Here is a 14,369-nt window from a genome sequence, read left to right on the forward strand (position 1 = left end):
CTTCAGACGTACGTATCGCCAACAAAGCAATCTACATCAAATGAAATGATGTTCAGTAGCAATAGATGTTTAATATGTTAGAGTGGCCTTGCAGCTATCAAAAGTGCAGTAATATATGGTGGTGATGTATAGCAGCAACAGGCTAAACGAAGTTGTCACTGCCTTACTGCATTCGATCTTGTCCTTAAGACGTACGTATCGCAAACAAAGCAATCTACATCAAATGAAAAGATGTTCATTAGCAATAGATCTTTAATCTGTTAGAGTGGCGTTGCAGCTATCAAAAGTGGTGATAAGATCAATGAGATACAAAGGCATTTGAGCAAACCTTTCGTCACGAATACGGCTAATGTGGATCGAAACAAAATCGTTGAAAGCATCCATGATCTCAATATCATGCACAATAATATGCTTGCAGAAGACACTGGACTAACGCTCGACAAAAACATAGAAAATTGGTTTCACCAAGTTTATCTGCAGTGGAATTTCCATCAAGGAGGTGAAAAATTTGATGATGACCAGCTGCTTCTTACTTTGCTAGAAGTAATGAACTCGCAGAATCTAGACCATCCGATACCCCGAGTAATAAATGTGTTAGAAAATTTTCGAGCCAAGCCAGAATTCCTACTCCTCGCAGAAGATGTAGAGCGAATCATGATTTTGAAACCAGAATTATCACGGTTTGTCTTTACAGATTGGATAAAGAACAACAACACTGTGAAAAATGCTCTACGGATTCTCCTGGGTGACTCGAATAGCAATAATTTTGAATATTCACGCATTCAATTGTGGCTTGACTACGTCGACTATATCAGGGACATGTATGCGTTGTATACAAAGCCACACTCCGTCCCCTCTTCTATATTTCCAAACCGCAACGGATTGAGCGATGAAGTCGAGTCAATGCAAAATCAACTCGAGCAAATTTGCAGGAAGGTGAATATTTGCTAGCTCAAGTAATAAACTTTCGGCAAACCGCGATTTTCAAAAAATGTCTGAGCGACAAAATACCCCCGGACGTGGCATTGAAAGCAATGAAGAATTTCCAGCAAGCTGCTTCGGACGATATTGAGTTCATCATGTCTTATAAGCCGGAAACCAGAGATGTTTCGAGTTCGAAGCTCAACGATCATCATTCGATATATGAGCACGGGAAAAAACCGGTAGCAAGCACCAACAAAGCGCTTAAGCGAAAACGAGATGATTAAGTGATCGACGGATTTGATTTAAAGGATTTAACGTGACCTACGATTTCGACAGATTGTGCCACATGCTCAATCAAGTAAAAGAAACCTCAGCGTTTGGCTATCTGGATACTCGCAGTGTGTCGTTTCAAAGATAAATATATGTTTGAATATACAGCATTTTTTTAATCCATTCATGAATTCGTTAATGACCTTGTTAAACTTCATGAACGTTCTCTTTAAGCGCATAACTTCAGCGTCAGAGCCATTTGCATGCATCCAGTCATCTTTTAATAAGTATGCTGCACTTAACTTCTTTAGTGTTTTGTACAGTCATTTATGATGGGATCTGAATCGATATGCAATACATAAGGCGTCGTGAGTTCACTCGTTACATCGGTCGATGTTTTGAGGAAATTTGTGATGTGACGACTTAAAAATGGGAATTAAATTACCTCAACTTGCGTATTTTTTGTGTTTTCAAAATCTTCACTGCAAGTTCATATTTTGTTTTGGAATCACAATGTAAATTATAAAGATCAAAGTCGAGAATGCAACTTTTTGCTGCCAAATTTAAACATCAAACAATCCATGTGATTCAACTAAACTCTTCCAAACAAAAATTACAATTCAATCTGATTGATATCAGTGTATGCATTCATTAAAAACTAGTCTTAAGTCTTTACAATGTGTAACTAGACATTGGTGTTGACCATTTTGCTAATAATACACCCAAGTATTTAATTTGCAAGCTGTTCACCCATAGGCACAAGCTATCCACTAATCAAGTTTCGCCAAAGTTGGAATGTCCCATCGTCAATGTCGCCAAGCACGAGACTGTTCAAGCTGAACACTATGTGATGAATGACATGGATTCAAACTCTCTCGCTCAAGCAATTGTCGCAGAGAACCCTGCATTTACTGCCAACGAAGTACCCAGTGTGAAGCTGGACTGCGCATGCTTCGCAGAGTGATGGACCCGGTTTGTATGTATTGCCCAGAGCGCGCTACAATATGGTACTTAGGACTGGACAAGCTCTATCGAGACCCTCACCCGACAAACTTCTTTCGTCCACATCAATGACCATGGCAAATATACTGTCCAGCAGTAGCTCATTGACCAGAACCAGCTCGGCCAGATCATCAAGATGTCAGGGGGGAAATTGAAAAACAAGGGCAAGACTGAGAAAACTCGACTCCTTTTGAAAAGCCAGGAAATCACCAACCTCGGAGACAAGTATAGCTTGAGTAATGAACATCCTTGTCGACCACTTCTAAATCAACGTATTCTGGCGGCGAAGATAGCGGTAGCTGCCAGGACAAGGGCAGCTACGCAAATCGTCAATACGATTGCTAATGTTGTTGCCCAACCACCGAGAGTTACGTCATTGAAATTCGGGCTCTGCCAGGATATTATTGTCCAGCAAGCCGCGCCCCCAGCTCGAGCACCAACGAGTGGTTCTTCAGCAAGATCTTTCAGAACACGACTAAGATCGGTGATTTTGACGCTGCTTAGAAATTAAAAATTCACTCCAAAGCTTTGGCACCATCTAGACCTTCCTCTTGCAAACTCACGACCAAGTATTAGAATAAGTGAAAGCAGATGCGCAAGGCGATCAGTTTTACCAGCATGTCCATTAAGAGTAGACTGAGGCCCTTTGTAGAAGTTGCGATGAGCAACTACTTCGACGTGCTCAGGAATCTCGAGCTGGACTTTGACTGCTGCTTGGCCGCTCTCGATATGTACACTTTCAGTTCATGCCTTCGTAAGGTGAATGATCCAGCTGAACTAAGCGAGTTGATTGAAGACAGCCATTTTCTCACTAAGTATCACATTCTAGCGTGAAGACCGTGAAGTTTACGCCAATACAAGAGATTGTCGCGGAGATGAAGAAGACGGTAAAAAAACACCGTTCCTCAGCTCCTGCCCGATTGTACGGTGGTCGCCGACTCTATTTTTACGGGGTTGCGCAAGATGCTGCGAAACACCATCAACGCAGACACGGTGATGTCGTGCTCGGCATTTCTAGCCTATATTCCTGTGCTGCCCCAGGAGATGACCGCCGCCAGCTCGCGAGTTGGCAACTTGGCGCAAACGCGTCTGATCAACTTCATGCTGGAAAACCCCTGAGAAGCCGACCACTTTGCAACAACTGGGGCAAAATGATTGAAGACAATGTTCCAAAAAACGAAGAACTGTTCCAGCATGTATATCAGTGATGGAAGGTGCCATCTAACAGCACAAAGGATCTAGGGCGAGCTTCCAAAGCGCTATTTCTCTTCGAGATCATGCTCATGTTCTCGGCGCCGTAAATCTTCAGAATGACTACTGGCTCTGGCATCAAAACGTTTAACTAATCGCGTGAAATCCAGCGCACAGTCACCGCCTGTTGTGCCCCAAATAGCTTTGGTGCTGTTGTGGCTCAACCTTAGCGAAATATGCTTCAACTATGGATAGATGATTAGTGACTGGGCTCCTTGATAAACGACCTTTCAGCTATCCGTGCCAGATACCCCGACAATGCAAGCGTGCTCCAGCTGCAGAAGATGGACAATCTGGTCATAATTATGGATATTCATCTCGGTCTAAGTTCGTACGGTGGCTTAACCAGTGGACTCCGCTGATGTCTCAAGGAAACGTCAGACTACTGACAGTCAGTAACAAAGAGGTCAAGGAGAACGACAATCTGCTGGTCGAAAACCTCTACCAGCGTCATAGCGTCTCAGGTATTCGCAAAGCCAAGCTACGCGACTAGCACTACCTCGACACTTTAAGGTTCAGCCCCGAGTCCTAGTTCCAGCACAGGCTCTTCGTTTAGTAATTTTGGTGGCACCAGTGCAGCCCTGACTACCGTTCGGTCCAGTGGAGTGCACACTATGCTCCGATAGTACTTCCCATCTTCGACACAATAAAGGAGCCATCCGATCTGATTGTCCCAAGTCAATACCTAGTGGTTCAGGTGTCGGTTGGATTTTCCCGTGTACATCCATATGGTCAACCCGTGTCGACGGCTCTGAGAAGAGGATGCTCTTCGATCACCTGCCATCGACCAATTCGAAGACAACGCATCCCACCTCGTGATCGGTGATCTCAATATGCCTCTGGATTCAAGCTTCTCCGAGAGGGAGACCAGCTACTGTATGCTGGTATCTAGCCACGCAAAAACTAACTAGATTACATCCTGGTGTTGGAAGACTTCGGCAATGAAGTGTATGGCATTACCAAGTACATCGAGCTCAAGAGTACAGGCGACCACTTGGCACACCAAGTCGACCACCCCAGTTGTAGAGTCGCGGCTATTTAGAATCGCCAATATACCTGCTGAAATTTCCGGTTGTAGTCAACACCATCAGAAGAGAGGCTCACAGATGTTACCTACAGACTGCCAGCAACCCAGGAAAAAGCTAGAAACAATGATAGAAGCTGGTCTTTTGACATCTACAGGCTCCAAAACGCGAGATTCGATCGTTGCGGTCAAAGAAAGCGGACACGATCGACGGGGAGCTGTGGACAAACGAGCAAAATGATGAATCGACTGAAAACTACCTTTTTGGAGTTTCGATGATAATAAAATCCTTCACTTGCGGGTGCCATCCCTTACAAATCTTTATTACCACCCCACTAAGGATGCGTGAGACCGTTTCATATTGTCATCTCGAGCTATCGCATTGAAGGCCCAAATTGCTTCGATAGCCGCCGCTCGTTGGGCTGGGACTCAAAACCAAGAAAGCGAAGTGTAAGGTCTTTGAGCGTAATCGATTGTGGATGACAAACAGTAGAAACAAAATTGAGGCTTGACTCGCCCGTAATGATCGAATTCGGCATTGTTAGTCGCACTAATGTGGGTGCATTGCTCTGTCGGTTCATGCGCCGCTTACGACAATCGTGTACGGCGCAGTGCAGGCAACTTCTAATGTCTGGAATGTTGGAATTTTGGCAATATGGCAGCCAAAGTTTTAAGTAAATTTAACGTTGCAAGAAGCTTGTCCACTGCTGGGCCTGGGAGCTTTTCAAATCAATGATCGATAGGCCAAAAATGACGCAGAGTCATCTTCCGCTTGAGTTTGGCTTGGGTAAATGCTACAGATTGCGGTGAGTAATAGTCGAGAGCTGATTAGCCGTTATTCGAGCTTCAGGTAGTCGTAAGCAGGAGGCGGTGGTGTATCAACAGCGGGTGTGCTTTCGCGGTGCCTATTTGCCGTTCGTGTCTCAGAGTTTTCAGTAGTAGGTGAAGGTTGTGTGACGCGTTTGGTGGCTATCAAAAACATGTTTGTTACCCGGAAGCAACAAATTGACTCGTGCCCGCTGGGCACGCGGTTTAATTGAAGCTGCTTGCTATGGTGAATGAAGGATTTCCGTTTTACTGATCAACTGACCCCCCTCGAACTCAAATTATCTGGCTCCCCACACCTATTCAGCGATGACTCTGACCTCTCGGTGCCAAAATCTTAATGACGCCGACATGATAACGGCATAACCTTGTGAAAAGGTTGGCGTAGCGCGGGGTAAACACCGAAACGCAAAATGTTCGTCGTTCAACAATCCATACACATAGGGTAATTTTGAAACACCAAAAGATATTGCATAATTGAGTAGACACACTCGTCCCTGTGGATAAAAGCGAGAGTGAACAATCTATGAGCTGAAAATATAGCGAATGGTGTCCATTTTGATCAGTGGTCGCTCAAACTCTGCAACTAGACGTAAATACCTGTCACGTGCTTGAAGCACGGTGAGCATAAAGTGATGCATGGTGTTTGTCGTCGAAAAGTCGGTTCCGAGTGGAAAGTTCGATGGAAAGCCAACGTGATCGAGTCCGAACTCGTTGATGACATCACGTCAGTAAGATGTAACTAACGAATTCTCGGTAAAAGACCTGCGGGTTGTGCAGGTGCAAGTTGCAGTCGAAATATTAAAACTTGGTTTATTTTTCCGACGTCGACGATGGCCGTTGGTCTCTAGGCACTGTCGCCCACGCAGAGTACAAATTTTACAGATTGAGCTGGTGGTCCAGCTGGAGATTAGAAAATTTCTCATCTGAGTGAGGTTCACAAGAGTTGTCCGACGCTGCCCTTCCAGATTATGGAGATGGGTACTTCAAATATAGGCATTTTGAGTTTACAACGCTGATTACGGACATAATGGTAGTTGTTCATTGGTCCAAATAAATAGGGATACATTAAGCAAGGATCTAGAAAGACAGACTTACAGAGTTAGTAAAATAAGGACCTATATATTCAAGCGGTTTTTGTCATCTTCTAAAGAAGTGAGCAGCTGCAAACAAAGCTTCGCTCCACCGCACACCCACCGCCATGACTACCAATCGCACCGAAGTTCTCCTAGGAGATGGTTTACTATTACCATCGGGAGTTCAACATGAGGATGGCCCTCGCAAGAAAAAGACTTCTGGGACAAATTATTGGCGCAAGGGATGAGAGCGAAATAAGTGGCTCGTGAATGACGCAAAGGCAGTGGGTATAATTGCCCAGCGCGTCGAGATTCAAGTCTAGACCAAGATCCGGTCTGCTACTGGTGCCTTGGAGGCATGGGGAACGCTTTGCAATTTTTACAATCGCTCCACTCTGCACGACCGTGTCACGATGACACGTCGCCTTCATGAGTTTACGATGGAGAGTGGCACTCGCATGATAGAACATCTGGACGCGTTTTATAAGCTTGTAGTGGGACTCCAGACGACGGGAGAGCCGTTGGATGATACAAGGCAGCTAGTGATACTTCTGAGCAGCTTGCCGGTGGAATATGAAATGATTTCTGCTATCGTGGAGAACACCAACGACATCACTCTGATCGAAGTTAAGGAGAAGCTATTGAAGGATTCAGACAGGCTACAAAAGAAGGAAGCAAGTCAGAAAGGGTTTCGCGCCACAGGCAATGACGGACGGATCAAGATCAGACGAGGAAGTGGTCGCAAAAATCACGCACCACGCAAGGACGGCGGTTTTCGGAGCAAGTGCTCTAATTGTGACCAGACTGGTCATATGAGTCGGGACTGCCCAGCTGTGAACCGTTCCAGAAACCGTTTCAGCGGTAATGATGCAGTATTGCTGTGGGGGAGGAGCAATCAGCAGGCTGGCTGATTGACAGTTGTGCGATGTCACACTTGACCCCTCATCAAAGTGACTTGATCGACTTCAAGCGACTTAAAGCCGACGTCAAGGTGACGATTGCAGACGGCAGGAAGTTATGCGCCGAAGGAACAGTGAAGCTTATCGGCTTAGACGGAAGACGCATATCGATGATGGAAGTGCTGCTTATCCCTGGACTTGACCGACGTTTACTGTCGTTGGGAAAGCTTGCCGAACGTGATTTAGCGTGGAGTTTCAGCATGTTTCGTGCACCATTTGGGATAAGAACTATGCTTTGGCAACCGGAACAAGAATAGGGAAAGCTTATATGCTGGATTGTCAGCAAGAAGAGGCACGATCGGTGTAATACTCGGGAGCTGATAGTCAGTGGGAGCTGTGGCACGCTCGTTTAGGACACCTAAGCGAGGATGTTTTAGTGAAACTTTGCGATCCACAGAAGGTATGTCTGCGCTAAATCAAGTTATCGAGACCTTATGCGGTGGATGCATGAAGGGCAAGCAGACGATTGAAGCCTTTCCAGGATGCTCCATGACAAAATCGTCACGTGTATTGAAATGAGTTCACATGGACGTGATTGGACCCATGCAGACACTTTTGAAAGAAGGTGCCAGGTACATTTTGACTTTTGTGGATGATTATTCACGGTATGTGGTGGTTTACTTTCTGGTGAGGAAGAGGGAAGTTGCCGACAAGATCAAGATGTTCAGAGCATTGCATGAAAATCAATGGGAAACCCGTATTAAGTGCCCGCGTTCGGACAACGGAACGTAGTTTGTCAACAAGACAGATACGGAGTTATTCAGCGGAGCGGCATCATAAATCAGCGTACAGTACCATACGGTCCACAACAAAACGGAATTGTAGAACGAATGAACTGCACAATTATGAAAAAGGCACGGAGCATGCTACACTGCAAGTATGCTGGTTGGCAGAGGCAGTAAGCACTGCGGTGTACCTGATCTACCGCTCTTCCAATACAGTGCACCCAAACAATACTCCGTATGAGCTGGAATCTAAGATGAAGCCTCGGATGTATAACCTTAGGGCGTCTGGGTCTCATGGGTATGCCTCACGTTGATCAAGAGAAGAGGACAAAGCTTGAAGCCAAAAGCTTAAAGTTCATGCTTCTTGGTTATGCCGAAGACACCAAGGGATACTGAGTTTACGATTCGAAGAAAGACAAGATATCAGTATCACGGTCTGTGAAGCTGGACGAGCGTGAAGTGGGCGTCATTCATGAGACGTACCCGCCCCAACAAGTAGAATTGATACACATTAACCAAGAACAACGATGAAAGCGCAGTGTGCGGGCCGACAAAACACCAACAAGATCAAGATCAGCCTATGGAATGTGAAGAAGAAGAAGTACATCCAGTTGATCTAATGGATGTGGAGTAGTCCGACATAAATGAATCAAGGGTCGACGTACTTCGATTACCGGCCTTAGTACGCTCTGAACTGACAGAGTACAGAACTCCTACATTGGATGCACAGAAAGATCGATTGGTATTCAACCGCAAGTGGAACGCACAAGGCATACACGCGAACCAATGTTGCTATTGGAGATAGGATCAGATGGCGAAGAGAGTATGTAAGGGAGCAAAGGACCACCATCTCCAAAGCGTGCAAGGATTGATGAAGACGGCCTTATAGCTGAAGCTGTTCACGCTTACGCTGTAAGTGTTGATGAAGAATCGGACTTGCCTACCACGTATGCGCAGGTAATGGCTAGTGACAAAGCAGAACATTGGCGACAAACGATGGCGCCGAAATACAGTCGCATCGCCAGAACAGAACATGGACACTCTTTCATGAGAATCAGTTGGACTAACGATTAGATGCCGCTGGGTTTTGCTAAGAAGCGTGACCAGAAGTGATGTGTGGTGCGCTACAAAGCACGATTAGTGGCTAAAAGGTTCAAGCAGAAATTCGGCTTGGATGTCTTCGAGACTTATTCTCTAGTGGCCAACATATATGCGATTCAAGTTGTACTTTCAGTGTGTGCGGTATTGGGCTTCAAAATGGAGCAGCTGGACGTCGACACCGCCTTTGTCGATAGTGTGCTGTCAGATCGTAGGTTCTGATTGGTGTTAAGGGAGCTCAAGGATTTGCGTGCCAGCTGAACAAAGCTATTTCCGGACCCAAGCAAGCTGCAAGTGCTTAGAACACGACGATCGACTTCGCCTTCAAGGGAAACGATTTTAAAAAGTGTGGAGCCGACCAAGGCGTCTACGTGAAGAAAGTGAAAGAAGGTTTTGTGTACGTATGTCTATATGTCGATGATATTATCATTGCAGCCAAGACGAGCAGTTAGATTCTAGAGGTCAAAAGGGGATGCTGAAAAGTGTTTTTTCTAGTTGAGAATCTCGATATGGCGAAATTCATCTTGGGCATGGAGATCGACTACGACAGCTCAGCTACCACACTAATGGTCAATTAGACACTGTATATTAGCGACGTGGCTGAGTGATTTGGACAGGTACACGTCGAAGACGTCGACAATCCGTCTCAAGCTGTCAATGTCACAGTCACCAAGTACAGAAGCTGAGCGTTCGCAGATGCGGTCAAGACCACACCGTTCACTGATTGGATGTCTGCTATACATTACAACTTGCACTCGGCTGGACATCGCATATGTCGTTACACAACTGTCCCGATTTCTCAAAAATCCCAGGTCACCACATTAAGCCGCAGCTCGTGTACCACGCTACTTAAAGTCGACACGTGATCACGGGATCATTTACAAAGGAGAGATTGGAAAGGTGATTGGTGAAGCTTTTTCGGATGCAGACTGGGGCAGCAACACCGACGACAGACGGTCTGTCTCAGGTGTGTTGATCAATATTGGATAATCTCCGTTTGTGTCTAAGTCCAAGTATCAGAGAATCGTCGCACTTAGTTCCGCAGAAGCAGAGCATTTGGCGCTAAGCTTGTGCTTTCTTCTCTCCTGTACCCCCCCTCTGTCGTGCCTTGTACCATGTCAATCACTACTGGTAGTTAGCATTTGAGTGAGTCCCAGCATAGTCATTTGCATGTTGCAATACCCGCTTGGAAAATTTGAATGCAAAACGCTCATCGCCTTGGCATCTTGGTATGCACTGTCCCGCTCGCACATTTAGATACTAACCATTGTTGCCACCGGATGAGTATAGCAAGCATGCGTCAGCGCCACTTAATCAGAGAAAAACCAATTTTGCTTATAATTATTGGACTAAGAGCTATCATTTGGAGCGATATTAGAATATTAGTGCCCACATATCGCCACGAATGTTTACACACCATTTGTTAGATCTCGTTCGAGTCGTACAATCTGCGACTTAAAAGTTCGTTTGTTCTCTAGTGTATGTAGCGGCTGGTAAATGGGGTCTGCTTTTCATATCCACAATCAATCATTCATCCTGTATGAAAAACCTGCATTTATGAAATATTCGATTCATAGCAATTGGAATCTTAACATTCAGACGCTCTATTTGAATAGTGAATACTATACGCTAATTTTTGCTGATGAAAAGCAACACACGGACCGGATCACGAACATAGCATATATTGTGTTTTAAAGCTTTAATTTGACCGTGAATAGGACTTTTAACATCAGCTCCAAACGACGTTCTCTGTTTCACCGCTTAAATGACTCAAATCTTGACAGAACTGATACTGTTAATCAGCGGGCCGACAGTCCATGTCAGGACGTACCACGGCAGGAAGCAACCTCTTCGCGACCAGCTCATAAATATCGCGACATTGCATGCCGCCAACATTTGGAGTGGCGGCGCCGTCTCTGGTGCCCGAAAGGAATACATATCCTCAGTCTGGATGTGCAGCGACGGAGAACACTGGATAGCCTCATTCAGAGTAGAAGTTCACCACCACGCATCTGGCGCACCGGCTCAATTTCATGATGACTTGATCAATCCAGCACATAGACTTCTTATGCTTGCGCGATAGCGGCTGTAAATAATACCGACGTGATGACGTGTAATGGCCATCGCCGACTTTGGAGAACGAACCGTGGTTCTTGTATTATGACCATAGGTGCGCCTGCACAACCCGCAGTTCTTTCTAAAAAAAAACTATTACATCAAATGATCTTGAAATCATCAACGTGCGCCACTTCGATCACGTTGGCTATCGATTGTATGTTCGTTTCGTCTGAAATCGAGTTCTCGACAGCAAACGCCAATTATCACTTTATTCACACCGTGCTACAAGTATGAGACAGAGACCAACGCCTGTTGCGGACGTCAAGCAACTTTTTGAGCGGAATCAACACCATTTTATGTGTCTTCATTCATGTGTCGTTGTCTTAGCTTCAGAAATGCACGTGTTGGCTAAATCTACATTAATTTTTTGATGATTTGAAGATCAACCTGCGTACCACGAAGTCTTCAGCGGCGAACATTTTGCTTGTTGGTGTTGACGCCGCACCACGTCAACTTATTATACGATCATGCGGTGATTTATGTCGGCGTCTTCAGAAATTTAGCATTGAGTGCCGTAGCTATCGATACAAAAGTGGTGGCAGCCAAATTATCTCAGCTAGCGATGATTCAATCGACCGGTATATATATCACATCGGCAAGCATATTTCAATCGAATACGTGCCCGGCAGAGCACATTGCAATTTGTTGCATTCAAGTAAAGTACGACGATCACAATTATCCTTTGATTTTAATCCCCCGCAAACATCACGGCGTGCGTCTAGCTACTAATGTCTAAATTTTTACCACTCGGTCCATGACCGCAAGAATACGCACGCTCAGATATCCCTGAAACCACAAATCAATGTGGGAGTTGACGATGAAGTACAACTATTTCCGATTTCAGGATGAAGATATATCGAAGAAAGATGGACGCGCAAATGCAACCTTTTTGAGACTGCGCTTGCAGTAAGCCTCTCACGATAAGAATACGAGTGTCTTAAAATGGATGTTGGATCGCGCGATGCATCCAATGCTCCAAATATTGCGTCCAAACGATGCTCTACGGGTTATAATCGTGTCAAACCATCCTTCGACCCGGTAAACTATTTGCACAAGAGACTAAATATAATGCACGTAACAATCGGAAAATCAAGGATTTTAGTCAGCCTAACGGGAGATGCGCGAGCAGCTCACAAGCATGCGACTTATTGGGTTTGTGACATTCAGACGCAACAGGGAAACAGATTCCTTCCTACTCACCTCAGCCAAAGAGAATCTATCAGCTTGATAACGTGCTCGCAGACGAGGCTGCAAGATCGAAAAGAAAAAGCCCGATGGTAGTAATAGCAAATACTCTCTGCTAACTGTAGTACCTTCTGGCGTCTTGTCTTTTGAATGACCGAGCCACACACCTTCGCCTTCCAATCAATCTGTTGAGACACATATGATGTTGTGGCCACATTTGATGTGGATACATCACCGCTTCCTGCTTTTGGCTTTCAGAAGCCTCGAAAGCGGAAAAGAATAATGGCTAATAGAGTACCCAATTACGCTTTTCGGCCTCCTTTACGAAAGCACCTCTGCCAATGACGAAATGCTGTTCAGTATGTCGCAAACACCAACGCGTAATCTTGACAAAACATCGATACGGATAATCTATCTTTGACACGATGTAATGGTGCAGCTGAGATAGAGAGACGGGTAGCGTGCACCGCAGATCCCAGCTTACTTAAGTCCAGCTAGAGCAAGAGATGGCTCTGCGCTGCTTCAAGCCTTTCGAGTATTGGATTGCAAAGTCCCAAGGCCAAGCAGTAGACAAGCTTCTTCCGACGCAGAAGATATATAGAGTCGGGGCTACATGATTGACTTTCCAGACATTAGGTTTTCGACGCCGTACACGTCAATCGAAAGGGGTACATTTGACCGATAGTGCAGTGCATCGATATCTGTGGGACTACCAACGCCGAAGTCATCATAACAAGCGGGCCGAGTGCCTCAAAGGTTAACGTATATTGAAAGCTAATATTTGCAGCCTACCCCTGTACGCTAAGTGACCTCATGCATCGCTTTCTTGATCTTAATCCGCCAGCCCATCAGGCGACAGCTGTCGAGGCTATTTGCGCTTTAGATGCGATAGTTCGGGGTATCTACATTGGAAAGGGTCTATACGCACTCGATGCGGTGGTGGTGACGATATGCAAGTCCATGTATGGTACCCGCAAGTGACGGTCTTGATAATCATCGAAAAACCAATGAAAGCAGTATACGCTCGAGTCATCGAATCCTTCTCTTTCACTGACATTCACCCGTCAATCGTGTCCAGTAGCTTTCGACAGCTGCTGGAGTCTGTTGGCGGTATAAGTCCGGCTGGGCTGTCTAGATCTCCCGTTGTAGGCATTGTGAGCTCGAGAGGCTGCTGATATATTGTGTGGGTGGTCCACGCGATGCGGCTATCGGATGTCTAGAATACTCAAATGCTGCCACTTTTGTCAAAGATGCGCCTCGTCGTGCAGACTAGTGGTGCCAAGGAAGCGTTTAGTCGAGCAGCCGCCATTCAGTACATATCGGTACTACCGGTGTGGGACAGGCTGATTGTGCAAGTTGCAGTTTCGTTATCCACAAGCACATAAAAGGTACATACAACCAGTAAGAAATCCAGTAGGATACTCGGTAGAATATTTTAAATAGGCTCGGACTCGGCAACATGTTCTGCCCAGCGTAAACTCAACCTCTTTGATAAATTAGTTATTATCCTCGACCTTTTTATGTATAATTTTTTCATAGACGTAACATTTTGTTTCTTTCTCTTTACAAGCAACTTCGTCACGGCATTGTTTAAGACCAAAGTGCCGACTTTTGAATTTGATCTCTGTATATTCGGCAATATAATTCAATTTGTCAGCTTACCGAGCAAAATTGTTCGCTGCACCTTAATTTAAATAATATCGTCACCAATTAACATTATGAGCAAGATTCTGATCGCACCTCCACTGGCATTGTTTACGCCTTTTTTAAAATAATTAATCCAATGCTCCGGTTCGCACACTTTTGGGAAGTAGACAATACGATTCGTTAGCTGTGTTAATATGGCTGTGTCGGAGTTCTAGAAGAGGATTTGCTACAATCTGCACGGACAGGACATTGGCAACTCGCACAG

General features: G+C 45.3%; 5 protein-coding genes across 5 annotated transcripts; 4 read left to right on the forward strand and 1 right to left on the reverse strand.

Moving 5' to 3' along the window:
* Positions 1 to 396: 396 nt before the first annotated feature.
* PHALS_02489 (uncharacterized protein) lies at positions 397 to 951 on the forward strand (the record flags this gene model as incomplete). The annotated part of the gene is made up of 1 exon (XM_024720246.1): positions 397 to 951. The coding sequence occupies one exon, from the start codon at positions 397 to 399 to the stop codon at positions 949 to 951; it is 555 nt and encodes a 184-aa protein (XP_024572756.1).
* Positions 952 to 1,818: 867 nt separating this feature from the next.
* PHALS_14871 (uncharacterized protein) lies at positions 1,819 to 2,840 on the forward strand. Its single transcript, XM_024720257.2, has one exon. It carries the CDS (start codon positions 2,333 to 2,335, stop codon positions 2,705 to 2,707), a length of 375 nt encoding a protein of 124 aa, XP_024572757.1. The 5' UTR covers positions 1,819 to 2,332; the 3' UTR covers positions 2,708 to 2,840.
* A 247-nt stretch (positions 2,841 to 3,087) lies between these two features.
* Positions 3,088 to 4,386, reverse strand: PHALS_14872 (uncharacterized protein). The gene has a single exon (XM_036407238.1). It carries the CDS (start codon positions 3,415 to 3,417, stop codon positions 3,211 to 3,213), a length of 207 nt encoding a protein of 68 aa, XP_036262999.1. The 5' UTR covers positions 3,418 to 4,386; the 3' UTR covers positions 3,088 to 3,210.
* A 2-nt stretch (positions 4,387 to 4,388) lies between these two features.
* On the forward strand, positions 4,389 to 4,712 carry PHALS_02490 (uncharacterized protein; the record flags this gene model as incomplete). The annotated part of the gene is made up of 1 exon (XM_024720279.1): positions 4,389 to 4,712. The coding sequence occupies one exon, from the start codon at positions 4,389 to 4,391 to the stop codon at positions 4,710 to 4,712; it is 324 nt and encodes a 107-aa protein (XP_024572759.1).
* Positions 4,713 to 12,214: 7,502 nt separating this feature from the next.
* On the forward strand, positions 12,215 to 12,553 carry PHALS_02491 (uncharacterized protein; the record flags this gene model as incomplete). The annotated part of the gene is made up of 1 exon (XM_024720290.1): positions 12,215 to 12,553. One exon carries the CDS (start codon positions 12,215 to 12,217, stop codon positions 12,551 to 12,553), a length of 339 nt encoding a protein of 112 aa, XP_024572760.1.
* Positions 12,554 to 14,369: the final 1,816 nt, after the last annotated feature.

Source organism: Plasmopara halstedii, assembly GCF_900000015.1.
Source record: "Plasmopara halstedii genome assembly, contig: Scaffold_202, whole genome shotgun sequence".
Lineage (NCBI taxonomy): Eukaryota > Oomycota > Peronosporomycetes > Peronosporales > Peronosporaceae > Plasmopara > Plasmopara halstedii.